Raw genomic sequence first — 17,969 nt, forward strand, 5'->3', positions numbered from 1 at the left:
AATAAGATTAATTCAGGGACTAGAAAGAGTCTCAATTTGGTGTTAATGCGAGACAATGCAGGTTAGTAGGGTACATTTGAGAACTAAATGCTCCATAAATCATACAATAAACAACATATGAAGAGATCCTTATGTAATAACCTTCAGTATATTGTTAAGAACGATGAAAAATGTAGTTGATGTAAAGTGCTTTAGAAATTGATATGCTTGGTCAGAGTATTGTAAAGAATTTTTTTTTTTAGATAATGGCCATCAAAGATTGTTGTACAGGAGAAATATACAGACACAAACAGACAAGGTTTAGTATGATGAACACCTAAGTGTACATTTTAGACCTTATATTCAAACACTAGTTGTAGATCTCAAAATTAATCAATGATTGAAAAAACAATATTTTTGCCGGCTGTGTCTTGGAAATGTAACAAAAGCTGAACATGATAATAAATATAATTGGTTTGGTGTGAGGGAGGACACATCACTGTTTGTCTGCTCTGAAAATGAATCCACAGCTTGGATTTGGATATCAAAATCTGTCAAATCTGATCTTTGTTTCAATCTCTGACATTCTCCATCTGCTCATTTTTTGTGAACTTATTGTACAAAAAAATAGGAGACTCCAGCTGTCAGTTTTCATCAACATAATGTGTCTTATATAATCTTGTCTGTCTCCAGTGAACGGATGTCATGGTAGCAGGACAAAGACCAGTCAGCCTCCCGAGGTCTCTGGAGTTGCTATGAGGAAACCTTCACTGAGCAAACAGGTACTGTGGGTGCTAAGCTAAAAGAGGCTAATCAGCAGTACAAACTGTCAGCTGATTGTATGAAGCCTCAAATGTTGATGGAATGGTTATAGAATAGGAAATAGTAGGTAGATGAATCGATTTGTTGATCGCCCGTTAAAGGTGGAGTCAGTGATTCTGGAGAAAGCTTGTTGTCAAAATCACTTTTCGTCAAAATCAGTGAATACCTCCTCACGATCCGCTACCTGTCCATACCTCATTGCCATGCATCCTGCGGTCTTTCTTTCACTCGCTTCCTATACAAATTCACACATCGTCTGCAAGTGCTAGCAAAGAGCATGCACTGGAGTAAGTATACTACATCTTATGTCCAAAGGGGGCACTAGAATCAACAAAAACTGAAAGTTCCTTGTAGCTACTTTAATAAACAAAGGGAGCCATTACCTTCATGGTTGAGTTTTAGAGCAATCATTGTCATAGTGTAAAACAGGAAACGGTTGTAAATTAGGATATGAAATGTTGGCCAGACAAAACGAGCCCATTTCCAGTGGCCTTGGACTCTTGAAACTTGAGTACATTTGTCATTATAATTCATAAACGATAAGCTAAAAGAACAATTGAGAAACGTCTCTGTCATGCTAAATTACACACAGCCACACTTGGTGCTTTCTTCCCTCTAAGCCACATCTGATATCACTGATTCAGTGCAATGAATCCCGCTGCTCTTGTGAACTTGGGCCAACTTCCATTCACTTGCCAACCCAACAACCCACGTGACTAATTCAGAGTCGGATGAGGCAATGTCGCCCTGTGTACAGTGCAGAAGATGGACAGACAGTTGGTGCCATATGGGCGACTGAGATTTTGGACTCACACTTATCACTCAAAATTTGTCAGCTATTGAAATCAGGAAGGAACCAGCCAAGTCGGTCGAATCTCACGCTGGTATATCGCTAGGGGGCCCACGGATCACTAAACCTGGACTGAGATTGCGGTGGTGAGAGCCTCCCCCGTATGCTCGCCATGTTGTGTGCAGCGAAGGTGAGAAACGTGGTTGTTATGCTGCTTTCGTCGTTGCTATGTGTTGAGCCTATGGTGGTGTTGTTACGATGAATTTGAAGTCTAGGGTGGAATGCGGTCTTATAAGAAAGATGATAAAGATGTCTTGTATGTAGATATGTCTAATACCGTAAACTAGAGGCGTAGAACTTGGAAAATGCTGTTCACACTCTCACATATGGCATTGGCAAGCCGTTGTAACATTCAAAGGTGTCAGCGATTCGGGCTCTGTTAACAGCATGTTGCTAGCTATGGCGGCCCCCCTTCATTTAAATTCCCGTTGTTTACATGCCATTTACAGAGCCTAGGCTAGATTTATTTTCAACTCACACACAGTATGGACAAGTAGTGTATCGTGAGGAGATATTCTCTGATTTTTGACAACAAGCATTCTCCAGAATCGCAGACTCCACCTTTAAGTGTTACAACAGCGTGCCATACTCACATGTTTCAGTGTGCGTGTGATATGTTGACATTTAGTCCCTGTATTTGCCTCGTCAGCGCACCTTTCCAAACCCTTTGGCAAACACATTTCTCCCAACATGTAAACACACAATCACAGGAGGGTGCGGCGTCTCATTAGCTACTCTCTCTCTCTCTCTCTCTCTCTCTCTCTCTCTCTGTCTCTCTCTCTCTCTCTCTGTCTCTCTCTCTCTCTCTCTCTCTGTCTCTCTCTCTCTCCTCCCCCATCCCTCCCTCCCTCCTGCAGTTTACCACACAATTGTAATTTGTCTTTTTAACGATCATCATTCAAACATTTCCACCAAAGCCCCCAAGCCCCACAGCTACTGATGCTGCTCCTCCCTCACTGTATCTCTCCCTGGGAAAGGAAACATGTTAATACATCTGTCTCCTTGTCTTTTTACTCTTGCTTTTTTTTCATATTTACGATGTTAATGAGCATTTAGCCACCAGATTATAGCCACCTGCTAATTTACATCAATGATCCCTTTGGCAGGTTGGAGTGAAACATTCAAATTTAAACATATTACAAACACAATCAATCCCTAAGAAAAATAACAGTAAAAGACTACAATAGACAATGTTGCTCACGACAAATGTGGGTGACCATACAAATTTGGCGCTAAAGGTGGAGTCAGGGATTCTCGAGAAAGCTTGTTGTCAAAATTACTTTATGTCAAAATCAGTGAATATCTCCTCACAATCCGCTACCTGTCCATACCAGTGTTAATACACAGCCTAGGCTCTGTAAATGGGCATGTTGGGCCCCTTTTTGTTTACATGCCAGTTTACAGATCCTAGGGTGTGTATTAACACAGGATGTTTTTTTTCACCACACACATGCAGTACGTACAGGTAAGAAATCGTGAGGAGATTCACAAATTTTGACAAAGTGATTTTAACAACAAGCGTTCTCAGGAGACCCTCGTAGACAGCATCCATCTCTACGAAACCTTCAACCTTAAAACCTTAACTGGAGGCTAGACACACACACACAACACACACACACACACACACACACACACACACACACACACACACACACACACACACACACCACCACCACCACCACCTCCCCATCCGTACACACACCCTCCCCTACTTCCCTGCAACGCAATTCTCATACATTCGCTCCACAGCTTTTGAGACTGAAGACAGCATCATAGTGGAAGAGAGAGAATACGTAGATAGAGAGAGAGAGAGAGAAGAGAAAGAGAGAGAGAATAGAGAGCTAGAGAGAGAACACAGAGTGAGAGAGAGGAGAGAGATAGGAGAAACGGAGTGAGAGAGGGAGATTGTGTGTGAAATAGAAGAGAGAGTGTGTGTGAGAGAGAGACAGTGTGTGAGATAGATAGAGAGAGAGGGGGGGAGAGAGAGAGTGTGTAAGACTTTCCCCAGAATAGAGAAGCAGCAGGCAGGCAGGAGGTGTGTGGAGAGCGACTGAGTGGATGTTGATGATGGAGGCCAGCTTTGACACAGAGGAGAGTTTTGACGACCCATCCTGTCTCACCCCACAGCCCCCCGGAGCCGTGTCCCCGGCCAAGAGACAGATCAGAGAGGTCAAGGAAACCAAGATCACTGTGAGTATAATATACCATGGACCTATTATTATAAGAGGTGTTTGTTTAGCCACCATTTAGACTGTATGGTGCCTAAGATCCAATGTATTCCTACTAAGCTATCTATCTATCTATCTATCTATCTATCTATCTATCTATCTATCTATCTATCTATCTATCTATCTATCTATCTATCTATCTATCTATCTATCTATCTATCTATCTATCTATCTATCTATCTATCTATCTATCTGCTTTTGTTCATCTCTCATCCTCTAAAATGTGTCTCCTACTTCCCATCTCATCTCACATACATCGCGTAAATGTAATAATTCTGTAAGTTTGTAAATAATGTAACATTGGCTTCATATTTATATCATATCATATCTGATAAATATGAATTAGGCTACTGAGTTGTGGATAAGTGGTAGGATTAAATAAGCTTAGGCTTAGTACTATTCCTTTTCGGACTTATCATGTTAAAACAGTTTATTTGTTATTTTTTACTATACTATTTTCATCATGTTCGAAATATAGCATCCATTCATTTGTACGTTTTTTCACTTCTTTTGTCTGCGAGCTCAAATCCTAATGCATGCAGTGTCCACGCTCTAGTGGCATAGCATGGGGTTCCCTGCATACATATTGTACACCACAAGACTCCTGGACAGCATGTTATGACTGATCCCCATCCATTATATTGATTGAATGCCTCTCAGCGAATAAGTAAGAGCTCTTATAGCACTATGATGTGTGTCCTCGCCTCGTTATATTCAAATTACACTGAAGTGAGTGATTTAACAAAGCCTCAGTTCGTCGGTTGGTATTTTTAGAATCGCTCCCTTCTCTCAGACAGATAAGGAAAGTGATTTTGATATCTCTGTGTGTGTGTGTGTGTGTGTGTGTGGATTTGTCGCTGTGTATTTTCTTTCTCCACACTCACACTCACATTTGTACTGGGGCATTGCAGGTCATGGTGCGCTTGCTGTTTGCCATCCAGCAGCGTTCCCAAAGTGTGATTTTTGAAGAACTACCAAATGTATTTCATATTGTAGTCATTACTGAATGCAGAAGAGTGGAATTAAATGTTAGCTATGAATGTAAACGCCACTTGAGATGCTCAGACAGTAGCTTGGGTTATGTAATCCCTTGTAATAAGGAGTGTGTGTGTGTGTGTGTGTGTGTGTGTGTGTGTGTGTGTGTGTGTGTGTGTGTGTGTGTGTGTGTGTGTGTGTGTGTGTGTGTGTGTGTGTGTGTGTGTGTGTGTGTGTGTGTGTGTGTGTGTGTGTGTGTGTGTGTGTGTGTGTGTGTGTGTGTGTGTGTGTGTGTGTGTGTGTGTGTGTGTGTGTGTGTGTGTGTGTGTGTGTGTGTGTGTGTGTGTGTGTGTGTGTGTGTGTGTGTGTGTACAATAGGTGTTTTTGTATCTAGTAAAAAGATTGGCTGAATTTCTTGCGCCCGGTGTGCTCGCTGACCTGCTGCAGCCACGGGAGCCTTCAGTCTGCTATTGTGGAAAAAACAGCAGTAGACCTGTGTGTGTGTGTGTGTGTGTGTGTGTGCGTGTGTGTGAAAGAGAGAGAGAGAGGTTTGCAGCAAGGCCAGTTTCCATGGTGACACAAGCAAAAGCAACTGATTAATGGCTGTTGAAATGGAAAACGCTGGCATGGGAGAAGGCGGGGGAAGCCATTCAGATATATTCACTGAAGACATACTGTTTTTGTGTTCCTCTTCTGTTAAAGGCTTTGAACACTTGTGGATGTTTTGTAGGCATGGTGCCATTTGGTTTCATGACCATCCACTTAAGTCTCTTAAGCAGTGTCTTTTTTTGCTGTATTTTCAAAACGATTGCATATCTATTGGTTACAAATCTAGATTGTCAAGGCTCCATTGTTAACCCCTCCCTTTGGGAGAATTTACTAAAGCTACAGTGGCCTTCGAGGACTAGAAGCTAATTACTAAAGATGGCATCATCCACCACTGCCTCAAGTCTTTCCACAATATCAAATGATGAGGTGAAGATGTATACTATTTAGTTATTTATTCTATAGAACTTCTTCTTGGTATTCCAACAGGTGCATTTCCAGCGGACACCCACAATATATAAAAGGTCAAGCAATAATACACTACGTAAATCATACGAAGGAATATTATATTCCATTTCTACCAAGGCAGTTCTGGAAAGCATCCATTCCCTTTTACACACTACACATTTAATTAGAACACAGTTGCAGAGAAGAGTCACAGGTGCAGCGAATATGTAAATGTTTCTGCTGCATTTGACGGTAAAATAAATTCAAACCTCGCAGGTGATATTGAGTGAATGTGAATGTGTAGCCGTCTATCTGACGTCAGGCCACAAAGGTGTCTTTCTGTTTCACCATGGTGCACCTCACACATTACACAACCCATCTACAGTTGTCATGGAGACGCACGCATCCATGACTGTTGGCAAAATGGACACGCCGTTCACGCGTCAACGAGAGAGAGGGGGAGAGAGAGAGAGAGAGTGTGTGTGTGTGTGTGTGTGTGAGATAGTAGCAATGCTGTAACCTTGTTTTCACCTTCAGTGAGCGTGGGACCGAATCAAGATGATTTTCAGGCTGTTAAACATGGATTCGCGACATGCGCGGTTGACTTGTTGCTCTGTGTGTGTGTGTGTGTGTGTGTGTGTGTGTGTGTGTGTGTGTGTGTGTGTGTGTGTGTGTGTGTGTGTGTGTGTGTGTGTGTGTGTGTGTGTGTGTGTGTGTGTGTGTGTGTGTGTGTGTGTGTGTGTGTGTGTAGGTGCTTGGAGTTGGGGGAGGTGATAGCTTATTATGGGTTTCATCTGGCTTTGTTGGCAAGGATATTTTGAATGGCCATTGGAGAAGAGAAGGCATACAGTAGGAAAGGCATCAGTGGGAATATTGAGGCAGTCCGAGATTGTTTTGTTATGACAGTGTGTGTGTGTGTGTGTGTGTGTGTGTGTGTGTGTGTGTGTGTGTGTGTGTGTGTGTGTGTGTGTGTGTGTGTGTGTGTGTGTGTGTGTGTGTGTGTGTGTGTGTGTGTGTGTGTGTGTGTGTGTGTGTGTGTGTGTGTGTGTGTGTGTGTGTGTGTGTGTGTGTGTGTGTGTGTGTGTGTGTGTGTGTGTGTGTGTGTGTGTGTGTGTGTGTGTGTGTGTAAAGAGGAAGGAGGAGGGGTTGGGTGGGTTACGGCAAAAGTCATTTGTCGCTAAGCAACAACAGCAGCAGAGCATTCTATATCCCAAAGTCTCATTTGCTGAAGCTCGGATAGATTCAGAGTTCCACTGGTTTGTTTGAGTGCCAACCCATTATTCTCTATTCCTCTCACGGGCCATTTCTCCTTCCACTCTGCCATGAATTTCCCTCTATTCAGCGAAAGCCTCCAAAAATATATAAATAAATGAGTAGGAACAGTAAAATGTGTAGTGAAACAAGCCCTGCCTGCCTGCCTATAGTACTCTCTTGAGAGCGTGTGTTTGTGAACGCTGACAAAGCCGGTACAAAATGCCCCCAAATCGGCACTCTTTATGATGTCCCTCGCAGCTTTTTATTTTATTTTGTTGTTCAAACTTGTTCACACACTGCAAAGGGATGAAATATGGCCATAACAGCTGATACTTCAAGCATCCCCCCCATTTCAAGGAGTTATTACGCTACCATGCCATGAAGGTATAATCTATATTAATATTCAATTCCCGAGCCCACTAAGCGACCATAAAGGGAGTGCGTAAACCGGCGCTCCGACAGCACTTCCTTTGAGATGAATGGTTTCATTTTCCGCTGGATGGGAGCGTCAGATAAACAACAGCTATGATAGATGTGGAGCCGGTGTAATGGAAATTCTGGCGCCCCGTGACAATCAGTGCGATGCCCGAGGCCTGAAAATGAACAAATTGACCAGCCGGCACACACACACACACACACACCATAGTTACATTTACATTGCATGAGTGTGTATAGGCCTGTGTGAGGTCATTTGTTTATTCATGTGGATTCTTGTTGCCAGTCCCTCTCTGTCTGTCTGCACATAACATAACCATATTAATGTTTTCCTCCTGGATTATTTTGTGATTATATAACACAGAGAGAGTATTACTCATGTGTTTATTTTTTCTGGTTTCTGCTCATTTGGAGGCCCTCTTAGATGGAGTGGTGCAGCGAACAAAGAAGTTAAAGCTGTAGTGCGTAACATTTTCACATGAATGAAATCCCAAGAAGTCCCCACGAAATGTTTCAGTTGTTGATTGTACTGCTGAGAAAAAACCTGGACGTACAGCAAAACTCTAAAACTTCCTCAAAAAGACTGTCCGCTATTTTTACATATAGCACAGTTAGGAGAGTGTCTAAATACTTCTTTTGCTGCATACTGCCACTGCATCCCCCCCTCCACACACACACACACACACACACACACACACACACACACACACACACACACACACACCCTAATCCCATATGGTGCAGGGCAGAGGTTGGCATGGCACAGACTGTATCTCTCAGTGCAGAAGGGGAACGTTACATAATTGCTGCCCCAGGAGAAACTGGAGAAGCTGAGGACTCAAGTCTGTATTCAGGCTGAGTGTGTTTATCTGCAAAGCCACAGACTCTAGTGTAGCTAGTGAGTTAGTTAGTGGACAGGGGTAGTCTCTCTATCTCTCTCTCCTCACTCTCTCTCTCTCTCCTCACTCCCTATCTCTCTCTCTCTATTTCTATCTCTATCTCTCTCTCTTCTCTCTCTCTCTTTCTTTATCTCTCTCTCTCTCCCTATCTCTCTCCCTTAAGACCTATGGGTCACCGTCCTTCTTGATGCCCGACATCACCACATTCCTATGTTACTCACGTCTGACCTTTTTCCCCCTCTCATCTGCCTGATGCTAACCAAACCCTGGCCTTTAACCTCGCTCTCTTAAAGCTATCGTGCGTAACTTTGACACAAAGTTGATTTAAAAAATAATCCCACGAAAGCGCCCAATAAAATGAATGTCAGTTGTTGATTCAACTGCTAAGAAACGTAGCGCAGAAGATGCACGATCACTGAAGGCTTTACCTCATGTACTGTAAATGCGCCGACAGTGTTGTTGTTCCTCATGGAGGCGACAGAAGTTACACACTATAGCTTTAAGGTGAAACACCATTTCGACTCCACGACTCATTAGACTCACAGGTCTGATATTTGCATCATGTTCAATCGTCTGCCGCCGCTACTTGAATGATCTGCAAAAATACCTTACATTTGGACAAACTGATTTCCATTTCCCCCTCAAAAATGCCATCTCAGGGATTTTCACGGATTCCTGCAATTGCTTTTCCTCATTGTAATTTCCAAATGACACATCTTGTAGGGTTTCTTCATTCCTTATATCACCCATCTACTTGTGCGCTCCTCATGTCGTGTTTTTTGCCTACTGTCTGTCTTCCATTGCCTATGTTTGTTGTTACTTTGATTTGTAATTTATGTAGGATGTATTTACTCTCCTAGCCTTCTTACCCTTCTCCTTGGTGGCTTTGTATGGCTTATCAGGCCGCCATTTTAAATAGGTAACTTGTTCCTATTTACTTGCATATTGAAATAAAGGAAATGAAAATAAAAATATCCCTTTTTTTTCTTTTCTGTATTTCTTTAGATCAACTGTGTGACTTTCCCTCTTCCTGGAGAAGGTCCGGAGCAGCAGCTCCTCAAGCCAAACGAATGGAGCTACTGCGACTACTTCTGGGTGAGTTCAGCTCAAACAAATACGCTTCCCGACTCTCTCTTAAAGCAACAATGTGTAACTTTTGCATCTTAAAAAACTGTTTCAAAGTAGATCTAATAGTACAACAGTGAAAGAGTGGGCTGCAAGTCCGACGCCAAGCTGGCTATGTTGCTACTGTTGATATACATAGGTAACTCCACATAGTACGGTGGACACTATAGTCATATTTGTCCAAAATTACTGATTACTGATTATCGTCATTAATAGAACTAACACATTTTGTTGACCTTTAATGTCCAGTGCAGTTGAAAAGCCAAACATTATGTGACTAAGACACGACTGTGCTCTGAGAGACAGAAGTCAATATGTGACACACTCCACTCTCTTTGTCGTTTAACAGAAGTTTTTTCTTTTTCATGTTAGAGTGGTTGGCTTTCAGCTCATCGACCGTTTTTTCTGCGTACACAGAGATCATGGGGCTTTAAACGATTCCCTGGTGTCCCCTGGGATGTTCACTTCCCATGCATTTCCTTCCTAAATTAGATTTGTATTGAGGAACCACTCAGAGTGCACAATTGACTGAAATCCGACACCCCTGTTTGTATGGCTTTTCCAGAATACCATATTACAGGCTTATAAACGAGACCTCAAATTCTCCTTCTCAAAATAAACAAATATAAACACAGTGAAAAACAGCATTATTAATCCCAATGTTAAAGTAGCTGAGAAGCTTTCAGTTTTTGTTGATTCTAGCGGCACATTCGGACTAAAGTGATAGTGTTTTTTCATACAGTCTTTGGCTGCTTAAGCTGTTTCGCTTCCTCTCTGTACTGTGTGTGTGTGCTGAAAAAATCCACTGTTAATACACAGCATAGGCTCTGTAAACAGGCATGTTGCTAACTACAGTGGGCCCCCTTTGTTAACATACAGAGCCTAGGATGTGTCTTAACACCAGATCTGTTTTTAATGCACACACAGTATGTGCAGGTGGAGGATTGTGAGGAGATATTCCTTGATTTTGACAAAAATTATTATTACAAGCGTTATCCAGAATCACCGACTCCACTTTTATTGATGTAAAAGACGAGTTGTGTTGCAAAAAATAATAATAAAAAACAAAAATTTGAACACTGAATTGAGCCTCGAAAACCAAGCTAAGACATCCATAGTAGAATATTGGAGTTCTTCAGGCCAGCCCTACCTGTCTGATGTTTGCTACCACTCAAGACTTGATGTGTTAAATAAAGCTGGCACTCCTGTCACACCTGTCACAAACAAGACATCCTCTTCACACACACACGCCCATCAGCAACTGACACACACACACACACACACACACACACCAAAATGCATGTCCTCCCTGACATGCTGTGAGTCACACATTCTCACAAACTCCTACACACACTCTCTACCAGAACACAACAAAGAGGTGTTACTGGACGCTCTGTCCGTCAACTCTTGGCTGTTGTTTTGTTTGGCTTCATCCCAGTGTTCCCACATTTCCACGGCACCAAATGGGATGTTCTATTCTTATTATCATATTTGGTTTTGTGGATGAAACACAGTTGTTAAGTAAAACAACACTCAGTTGTTATTCATGATGTGTTAACTTTACCTGATTGTTTCATCTCGAAACCACATGATTGAGTTATGTTATGCAGAAGATTTAAAAAATCCACTAGATGTTACCGTCTCTAAAGGTGAAGTCTGATTCTGGAGAACGCTTGATGGCAGAATCACTTTTTGCCCAAATCAGTGAATATCTCCTCATGATCTGCTACCTGTCTGTACTGTGTGCGCTAAAAAAAACAGTTGTAAATACATAGCCTTGGCTCTGTAAACTGGGACGTAAACAAAGGGGGCCCATTAGCAACATGCCGATTTACAGACCCTATAGGCTGGCATTGATAGGCTCCCGTTTGTTTTTTTCTGTATCTACCGGAGCTTTTTGAATGATGCTCTTTTTTGTGTAACTGTGTTTTAAAAGGTGATATATAAAAATAAAGAGTATTCTTCTCCTCTCCTCAGACGGACAAGAAAGACCCCCAGGGCACCACCTCTGTGGCAGGGTTCGAGGTCCCTCTCCAGAAGCAGCTGAAGGGAAAACAGATGCAGAAGGAGATGTCCGAGTTTATCCACGAGAGGTAAAAAGTTTCCGTTCATATGAGGCCGTTCACAGCAAACAACAAAGCATTCCAGTTTAATGAGTGGATTCATTTAAATAATAGATGATTAATTTAAAAGGTGGATTCTGGAGAATGCTTGTTGTCTATATCACTTTTTGTCTTAATCAGTTTACAGAGCCTAGGCTGAGTATTAACAGCACTAGATTTTTTTCCAGCGCACATTATTAGACCCACGTGAGATCATTTTTTTTTTGAAAGTTTTATTGAAATTTGACTTTTATTGAACTTAAGAATTTCCAATTGATGTTACTTACTCCATTACATTTAATGGACCGTTATAATGGCGTTTCACTTGGCAGATTCAGATCACACACATCACATCACAAAACGACAAGGTACAAAGTCATGGCTTATCTCCATAGGAAGCTCACTTTAAGGAACTTTCTGACAGAATGAACACAGCAATTAAAGGGGCTGTATGTCTTCACAAAGCCACTGAGGACACAGTGTATAGATAGCTCTGCTCTTAAAGAATCTTAAACAGGAATTTAAAAAAACAAAAAAACTATGTGCCCAATTAGAAGTTTAGCTCAAACTTTCACATCCGTTGTCACGCCTCTCAGCTCTTCTTAATCACTGGTCCGAGTCGTGAGAAGTTAACGAGAATTCTCACCATCTCCCCAAATCCTTTTCAAGTGGATTTTGTCTGCAGAGCTAGTGACCTTTTATCGTGTTGCTCCGCGCTGCGAATATCGGAACATTTGGGCCAAAGAATACGGGCCTACTGACATTCAATTGGTGACAGATTTACTCAGGTGTGGATGGTAAATGTGAGACCGGTGGAGGAATTTAATTCCACAAAGGGCACAGACATGGCTACTTGACCATGGTTGGGTAGCGACTCTGGGAAAAAAGTTTAACCAAACTAATTTCAAACTCTCGAAGGTTGACGGAAATATACAGTCTCTTTGAAAATGTGTTGTTTTGTAAGAAAATAAAGTGATTTTGACATTTGACATGCTTTCTCCAGATTCGCTGACTCCACATTCAAAGCTATGATAATTCATTTTTAAATTGATTAAAGACATACTTCACCGGTGGGAATATGAAGGTGTATTGAACTCTGAGATCCTATGTAATATAAATGTGCAAAGATTTTATAAATCGGTTCATCCTAGCCTGAGAAAAAGGCAGAAAGAGTGTTTTATGGTCACACTGTCTAACCCTACAATACTGAGGAAAGACTAAGGGAAGAAAAACCTCATTCATTTTATAATGATAGAACGCCGGTTCTGTGTGGGTGAAGTATTCCTTTAAGCAACACATCCTTTTTTTCAACATGGCATGAAAGGTGGGAGCATTAGAAGTCACAAACACAGGACCTGCACGTGTTCATCTTGGGGGTTTCAAATGATATGTGTTAACGCATTTTTGTCTCCTCAAACTAACCTCACTGAAGCATTTTCTGTCAGTCCCTTGATCCAGGCAGCTCAGAGTTTCACATCTCAATTCTTTGTTTTTTTCCAGGATAAAGATTGAAGAAGAATATGCCAAGAACCTCTCCAAGCTTTCTCTGAGTCAGCTGGCAGCTCAAGAGGAAGGGTGAGTGCAGTAAACAGATAGATAGCGTGCGTGTGTGTGTGTGTGTGTGTGTGTGTGTGTGTGTGTGTGTGTGTGTGTGTGTGTGTGTGTGTGTGTGTGTGTGTGTGTGTGTGTGTGTGTGTGTGTGTGTGTGTGTGTGTGTGTGTGTGTGTGTGTGTGTGTGTGTGTGTGTGTGTGTGTGTGTGTGTGTGTGTGTGTGTGTGTGTGTGTGTGTGTAAAGACAGAGAAAAAGAAAATCTCCCTCTGCCAATACGGTACAAAGGTTAGGCAATTAAAAAGGACTGTGTCAGGAGATAGGATTTAAAATAGACTTATATTCCCCACACTACTTTTTGAATGTGCATAGATCAAAGAGAGGATGTTTTCTGTCGGCAAACTGACACAGAAATATTTTGAGCAGATCTTATGAAATCAGCAGACGGATGGGACCGGGCTTGGCTAGAGTTTGGTTTCTCTTTCCAGCTCCGGGAATTCAACGATTTAAAGAACAGTTTTGTTTCATAAACCCAGTGCTGGAAGAAGTACTAAAGTAAAAGGAGCAATAACAGGATGGCAAAAAAATCCTGCTTTCAAAATCTGATTTAAAGGTACAGTGTGTAGAATTTGTAGGCGTTTTTCCAGAACAGACTTGATAGAAATAGAATATAATATTAATCAGTGTTTCAATAAGTGTATAATTGCTTGAACAAAAAAAAATATGTCTTTATTAGCGTAGACACTGTACATTTAAGTATAATATACTGTGTTTTTCCTGTGTTAATGTAAGCTGCAAACGTTAGCATGTCCGGCTAACTATAGCTTGCTGCTCACAATGCTAGTAAATGAGCATTGAGTTAAAGGCCAAGAGCTTAATTAATGACCTTAATTAGTAGGATTATAGTAAGAGGCCCTGTCACCACTAGCAACACAACTTTAATGTGTCATCCATTTCTTGTCAGAACTCTGGGAGAAGCCTGGACTCAGCTGAAGAAGAGTCTTCACGATGAGGCAGAAGTTCACCTAAAGTTTTCCAACAAGGTAAAAACATCTGGAAAAGGAGCGCATTCATTGTGACCATCTCGAGTCATATAGCGCTATAAACCATGGATTCATTAATTGACTTGAATATTCATCCTCCTTCAATTATTTAGGTCATTTTTCAAGGAAGAAAAGCAAAACATTTCTGCTATGCTATATGCTCTTTATGGTGTATTAGGGCCATTGTAAAAGGGGGGAAAGTAAACCAGACTGCCAGGGGATGGGGGTAAAGGTCCAGTAAAACTTGTACATTTCTGAGATGAAAGTCTGAAATGTACTAGGAAAAACTATTGAATATTCTCTGACATTTTGAAGAAAAACATTTGCGAGAAAAAAAAAGACCTGAAAAATCGGTTTTCAGACTGATGGTCAAATACAGCAGAATTACGAAGCTCTTTTCACTAGTTTTTGACATTTTCTCAAGAAAACTATCAATCGATCAACAGCAAAAAAAGTAAACAAAAGCCAGAGTCTTCCTTTCATCTCTCTCTCGATCACATATCTCTTGTAGTCTTTTCTCATTCTTGTCCGGTCCCATATTTGTTTTCAGCCAGTCGTCTGCCCCTTCAGGTCAAGTGTTTTATGTTTTCAATCAAGCCGAAGTGATGGATGTTTGATCTAAGCTCATCCTGAGGTGACTGAGTCTTGTTTACCTCCAAAGCCTGTCAGCGCAGACAGTGGATGAATAATGACCTGTCTGTCTGCAACGCTATCACCAGTGGAGCAGAAACCAAACACTGGCATTAAAGACACACACACACACAGCCCTTTAAATAACATCAATGGCTGCCTCAGAGCTTCTTCTTCTTCTTATCTCTTTGTTGTCTAATTAATTAGTTACGTGTTTCTGACGAGAGGCGACCCAGGGCCATGCGGGGTGAGCGTGCTGACTCACTGGGGAGGAGGTAATGTTAGGTCAGATGGAGGGAAATGTAACGAAGAGAATTAAGGACACAGGCATTAATTATGCATTTATAGACAAAATACAGAATAAAGCCCAAATATAATGTCGAGATTAAACCGTGACAGTTCCAGAATGCAGTAAAATTAAAAAGATATCGACAAATTCCAACTTTCGGGATCAATGAATAAGCAAAACCTTATTATAACACAAACAATGCATCTTTGCTACATCCTCTAAGCTCGACTAATAACTACACTCCACTGTATAAGAGTGAAGGTATTGTCTATTTTTTTACGTTGGTGTTGCGCTTATTAGACTGTGCTCTCGTCTCACAGCCCTCCAAGAGCAATGTTATTACTGGAGCTTACAGGACGTCTGGTTTAGGCAACAGCAAAAAAAAATGTTTAGCCCATTGTCTGTCTTATGACGATAGCAAAGATGCATCGTTTGTGTTTTAATAACGTTTAACTTCAAACCTCTCTTCTCTTATCTTTCCAACTTTACCTGTCAAGTTTATTCACGACATGTATGTTGCCTTTATTCTCGTTATTGTATGTCGTCTTTTTTCTGTGCATAATGAAAAAAACCTCCTCCTCTCATTGTGTTTCCATCCCGTGGTCCTTATACTCTCCTGTAGAAATGAGAAGTCTTATCAAACCTCCAGAAAGTCTCGGTTCTCTTCTCCGAGTTTCAAATGAGCTATATTTCACATACACTGTACCTTCAAGCTTTTGCATTTGCTCCAGATAAGAAGTCTGTATGGAGATCAAACAGTGCTGACATGCCCATACACACGGCCATTAATATATTATGGGACGACTGTTTGGTGAAGCAAAGTGTAAAAGTGGCACTAAAAATGTAATTGTCTGCTGTCACGGCGATGGGTTATAAAGCAGTAAGCCCTGAGAAGCTGCTGGACTTTACCTCGGTTATTATAAAGTAAAATGCACTGTGTCAAGAAGATTATTGATTTAAAAACACACGGTAAAACTGCTGTTACAAGTGGTAATGGAAAACTAATGAACGATGAATTGAAAATCACTGTTTTGCCCATCGGAGCTTAGTCAAAGCCTCTGGAAACCTTGTATAAAATAGTAAAACATCAATACTGTATATGATATCAAAGTTGGGTAAGCTTTAACAAAAAAAGAAAATGAATATTATCAAACAAGCTTTTTTACTCTGTGACCGTTTGACAGGACTGTGTGGGGGCGTGGCCATATCAAATTTCTCTTAAAGTTTATCAAACTTAAATGACAATATCATTAATCTGGATTGATAAATATGCCTTTAACTCTTTTCAGATGCTTTTCTATCATGCAACTTATGGCCCAAACTACATAGTTTACAGGATTTTTTTGCATTTGAGTTTACAGGGCTTGAAGGGGATGTATACAACCTAATAGAGTATTTAGTTCGGTGGCCCAGAAGGGTCAACACAACTGCAAAAGCCACAGCACAACTTGCTCATTTGTGACAGTCTGAGCCCGTCTTGGCCAACGTAATTTTGCAACACTCAAAGTAATGGGACAGTAAAAGTTGTGTTTGGTACTTTTGTCTGCAAAACTATTTAAAACATTTATATTTAGGGGATGTTTTGTAGCCGCTGGTGTGTACCTTAGCTTAACTACCCATATATTGATTGATTTTACTTTCCTTTTCATTGATTTTATTTTCAAGTTAGTGCACCTACAGGGCACTCTATCATGTTTCTCCACTGGACCGGCACCTTAAACTGCAGTTCTTCACATTTTCTTGCACACAGAAGCGGTAAAGGAACTTTCGCTGTGTTTGCAGTATTACTCTCAACATCAGCATCATCTTTCAATATAATGGTCACTGTCATATGCAATATTAGGTTCGTATTAGGTTAATGCCATCATTTAATATCCTTATATAACTGTCTCCTGTTTAATATTATGAATTATGAGATATTATAACTCTCATTTGCAATACTATTTACTGCGCAATATGACTTGTCACCATCACAGGCTATCTGTTCTCTCTTTGCATTTACTTTACACTTAACACTTTTGTTAAGTATGAATTTGTATCTGTTTTCATTTGTGTAATTTTGGAGCAACTTGGCAAATAAATTACCTTTGGGATGATACATTACTCTCTTAACTCGTTTGTACAAATGTGTCAACTGTAAACATTGCAGTAGAGCTATGGTGATGGATTCTAAATAAAATGGTTGCATTGTCGTTCTCAGAGACGTTAAAGCACAGCCTCTCATGTAATATGGCTTAAACAAGGCTGCAGTTTGTGTGTATATATCGCTTAAAAACTGCTTTTTATCTGCTTTTTATCTGCCTTTATCACCTGCCACACCTGTTAATCCATTAACGTCTGAGTGACTTGTGTTATCTCCACAGCTCCACACTGAGGTAGAGAAGCCGTTGCTGACCTTCAGGGCGGAACACTTTAAGAAAGACCTGAAGAAGTACGACCACGACATCGCCGACCTCCGGAAGCAGCTGGCCAGTCGCTACGCCGGCGTGGAGAAGGTAACGAGAGTGTTTTATGATCTGCCGGTAGATTGTTAGCTTATAGGTTCAAGATACAGCACACTAATGCATATGTAGAACAGTACAAGATGATCACTCCAATCTGGGCCATTGTTTGCCTCCTAAAATAGTGCAAACATTTACAAAAGTTGGCACAAGAAAATGTACACCAGTGTTTCCATATATTACAATAAAACAGCTTTGGAAGACCCCACTACACAACTTTTTATATTTGGTGGCAGCATTATAAGGATGACGCAAAAATATCCTTATTTCTGTGTCGATGCATAACAAATGTATC

General features: G+C 41.0%; 1 protein-coding gene across 1 annotated transcript in view; it reads left to right on the forward strand.

Moving 5' to 3' along the window:
* Positions 1 to 17,969, forward strand: part of gas7a (growth arrest-specific 7a) — a 34,428-nt gene that overhangs the window by 9,333 nt on the left and 7,126 nt on the right. The window contains exons 4-10 of the mRNA XM_080043183.1: positions 673 to 761; positions 3,779 to 3,841; positions 9,441 to 9,530; positions 11,538 to 11,653; positions 13,163 to 13,237; positions 14,176 to 14,254; positions 17,537 to 17,668. Coding sequence (XP_079899309.1) covers positions 673 to 761; positions 3,779 to 3,841; positions 9,441 to 9,530; positions 11,538 to 11,653; positions 13,163 to 13,237; positions 14,176 to 14,254; positions 17,537 to 17,668 — 644 coding nt within the window. The remainder of the gene's footprint in view (positions 1 to 672; positions 762 to 3,778; positions 3,842 to 9,440; positions 9,531 to 11,537; positions 11,654 to 13,162; positions 13,238 to 14,175; positions 14,255 to 17,536; positions 17,669 to 17,969) is intronic.

Source organism: Ammodytes marinus, assembly GCF_949987685.1.
Source record: "Ammodytes marinus genome assembly, chromosome: 16".
Taxonomy (NCBI): domain Eukaryota; kingdom Metazoa; phylum Chordata; class Actinopteri; order Uranoscopiformes; family Ammodytidae; genus Ammodytes; species Ammodytes marinus.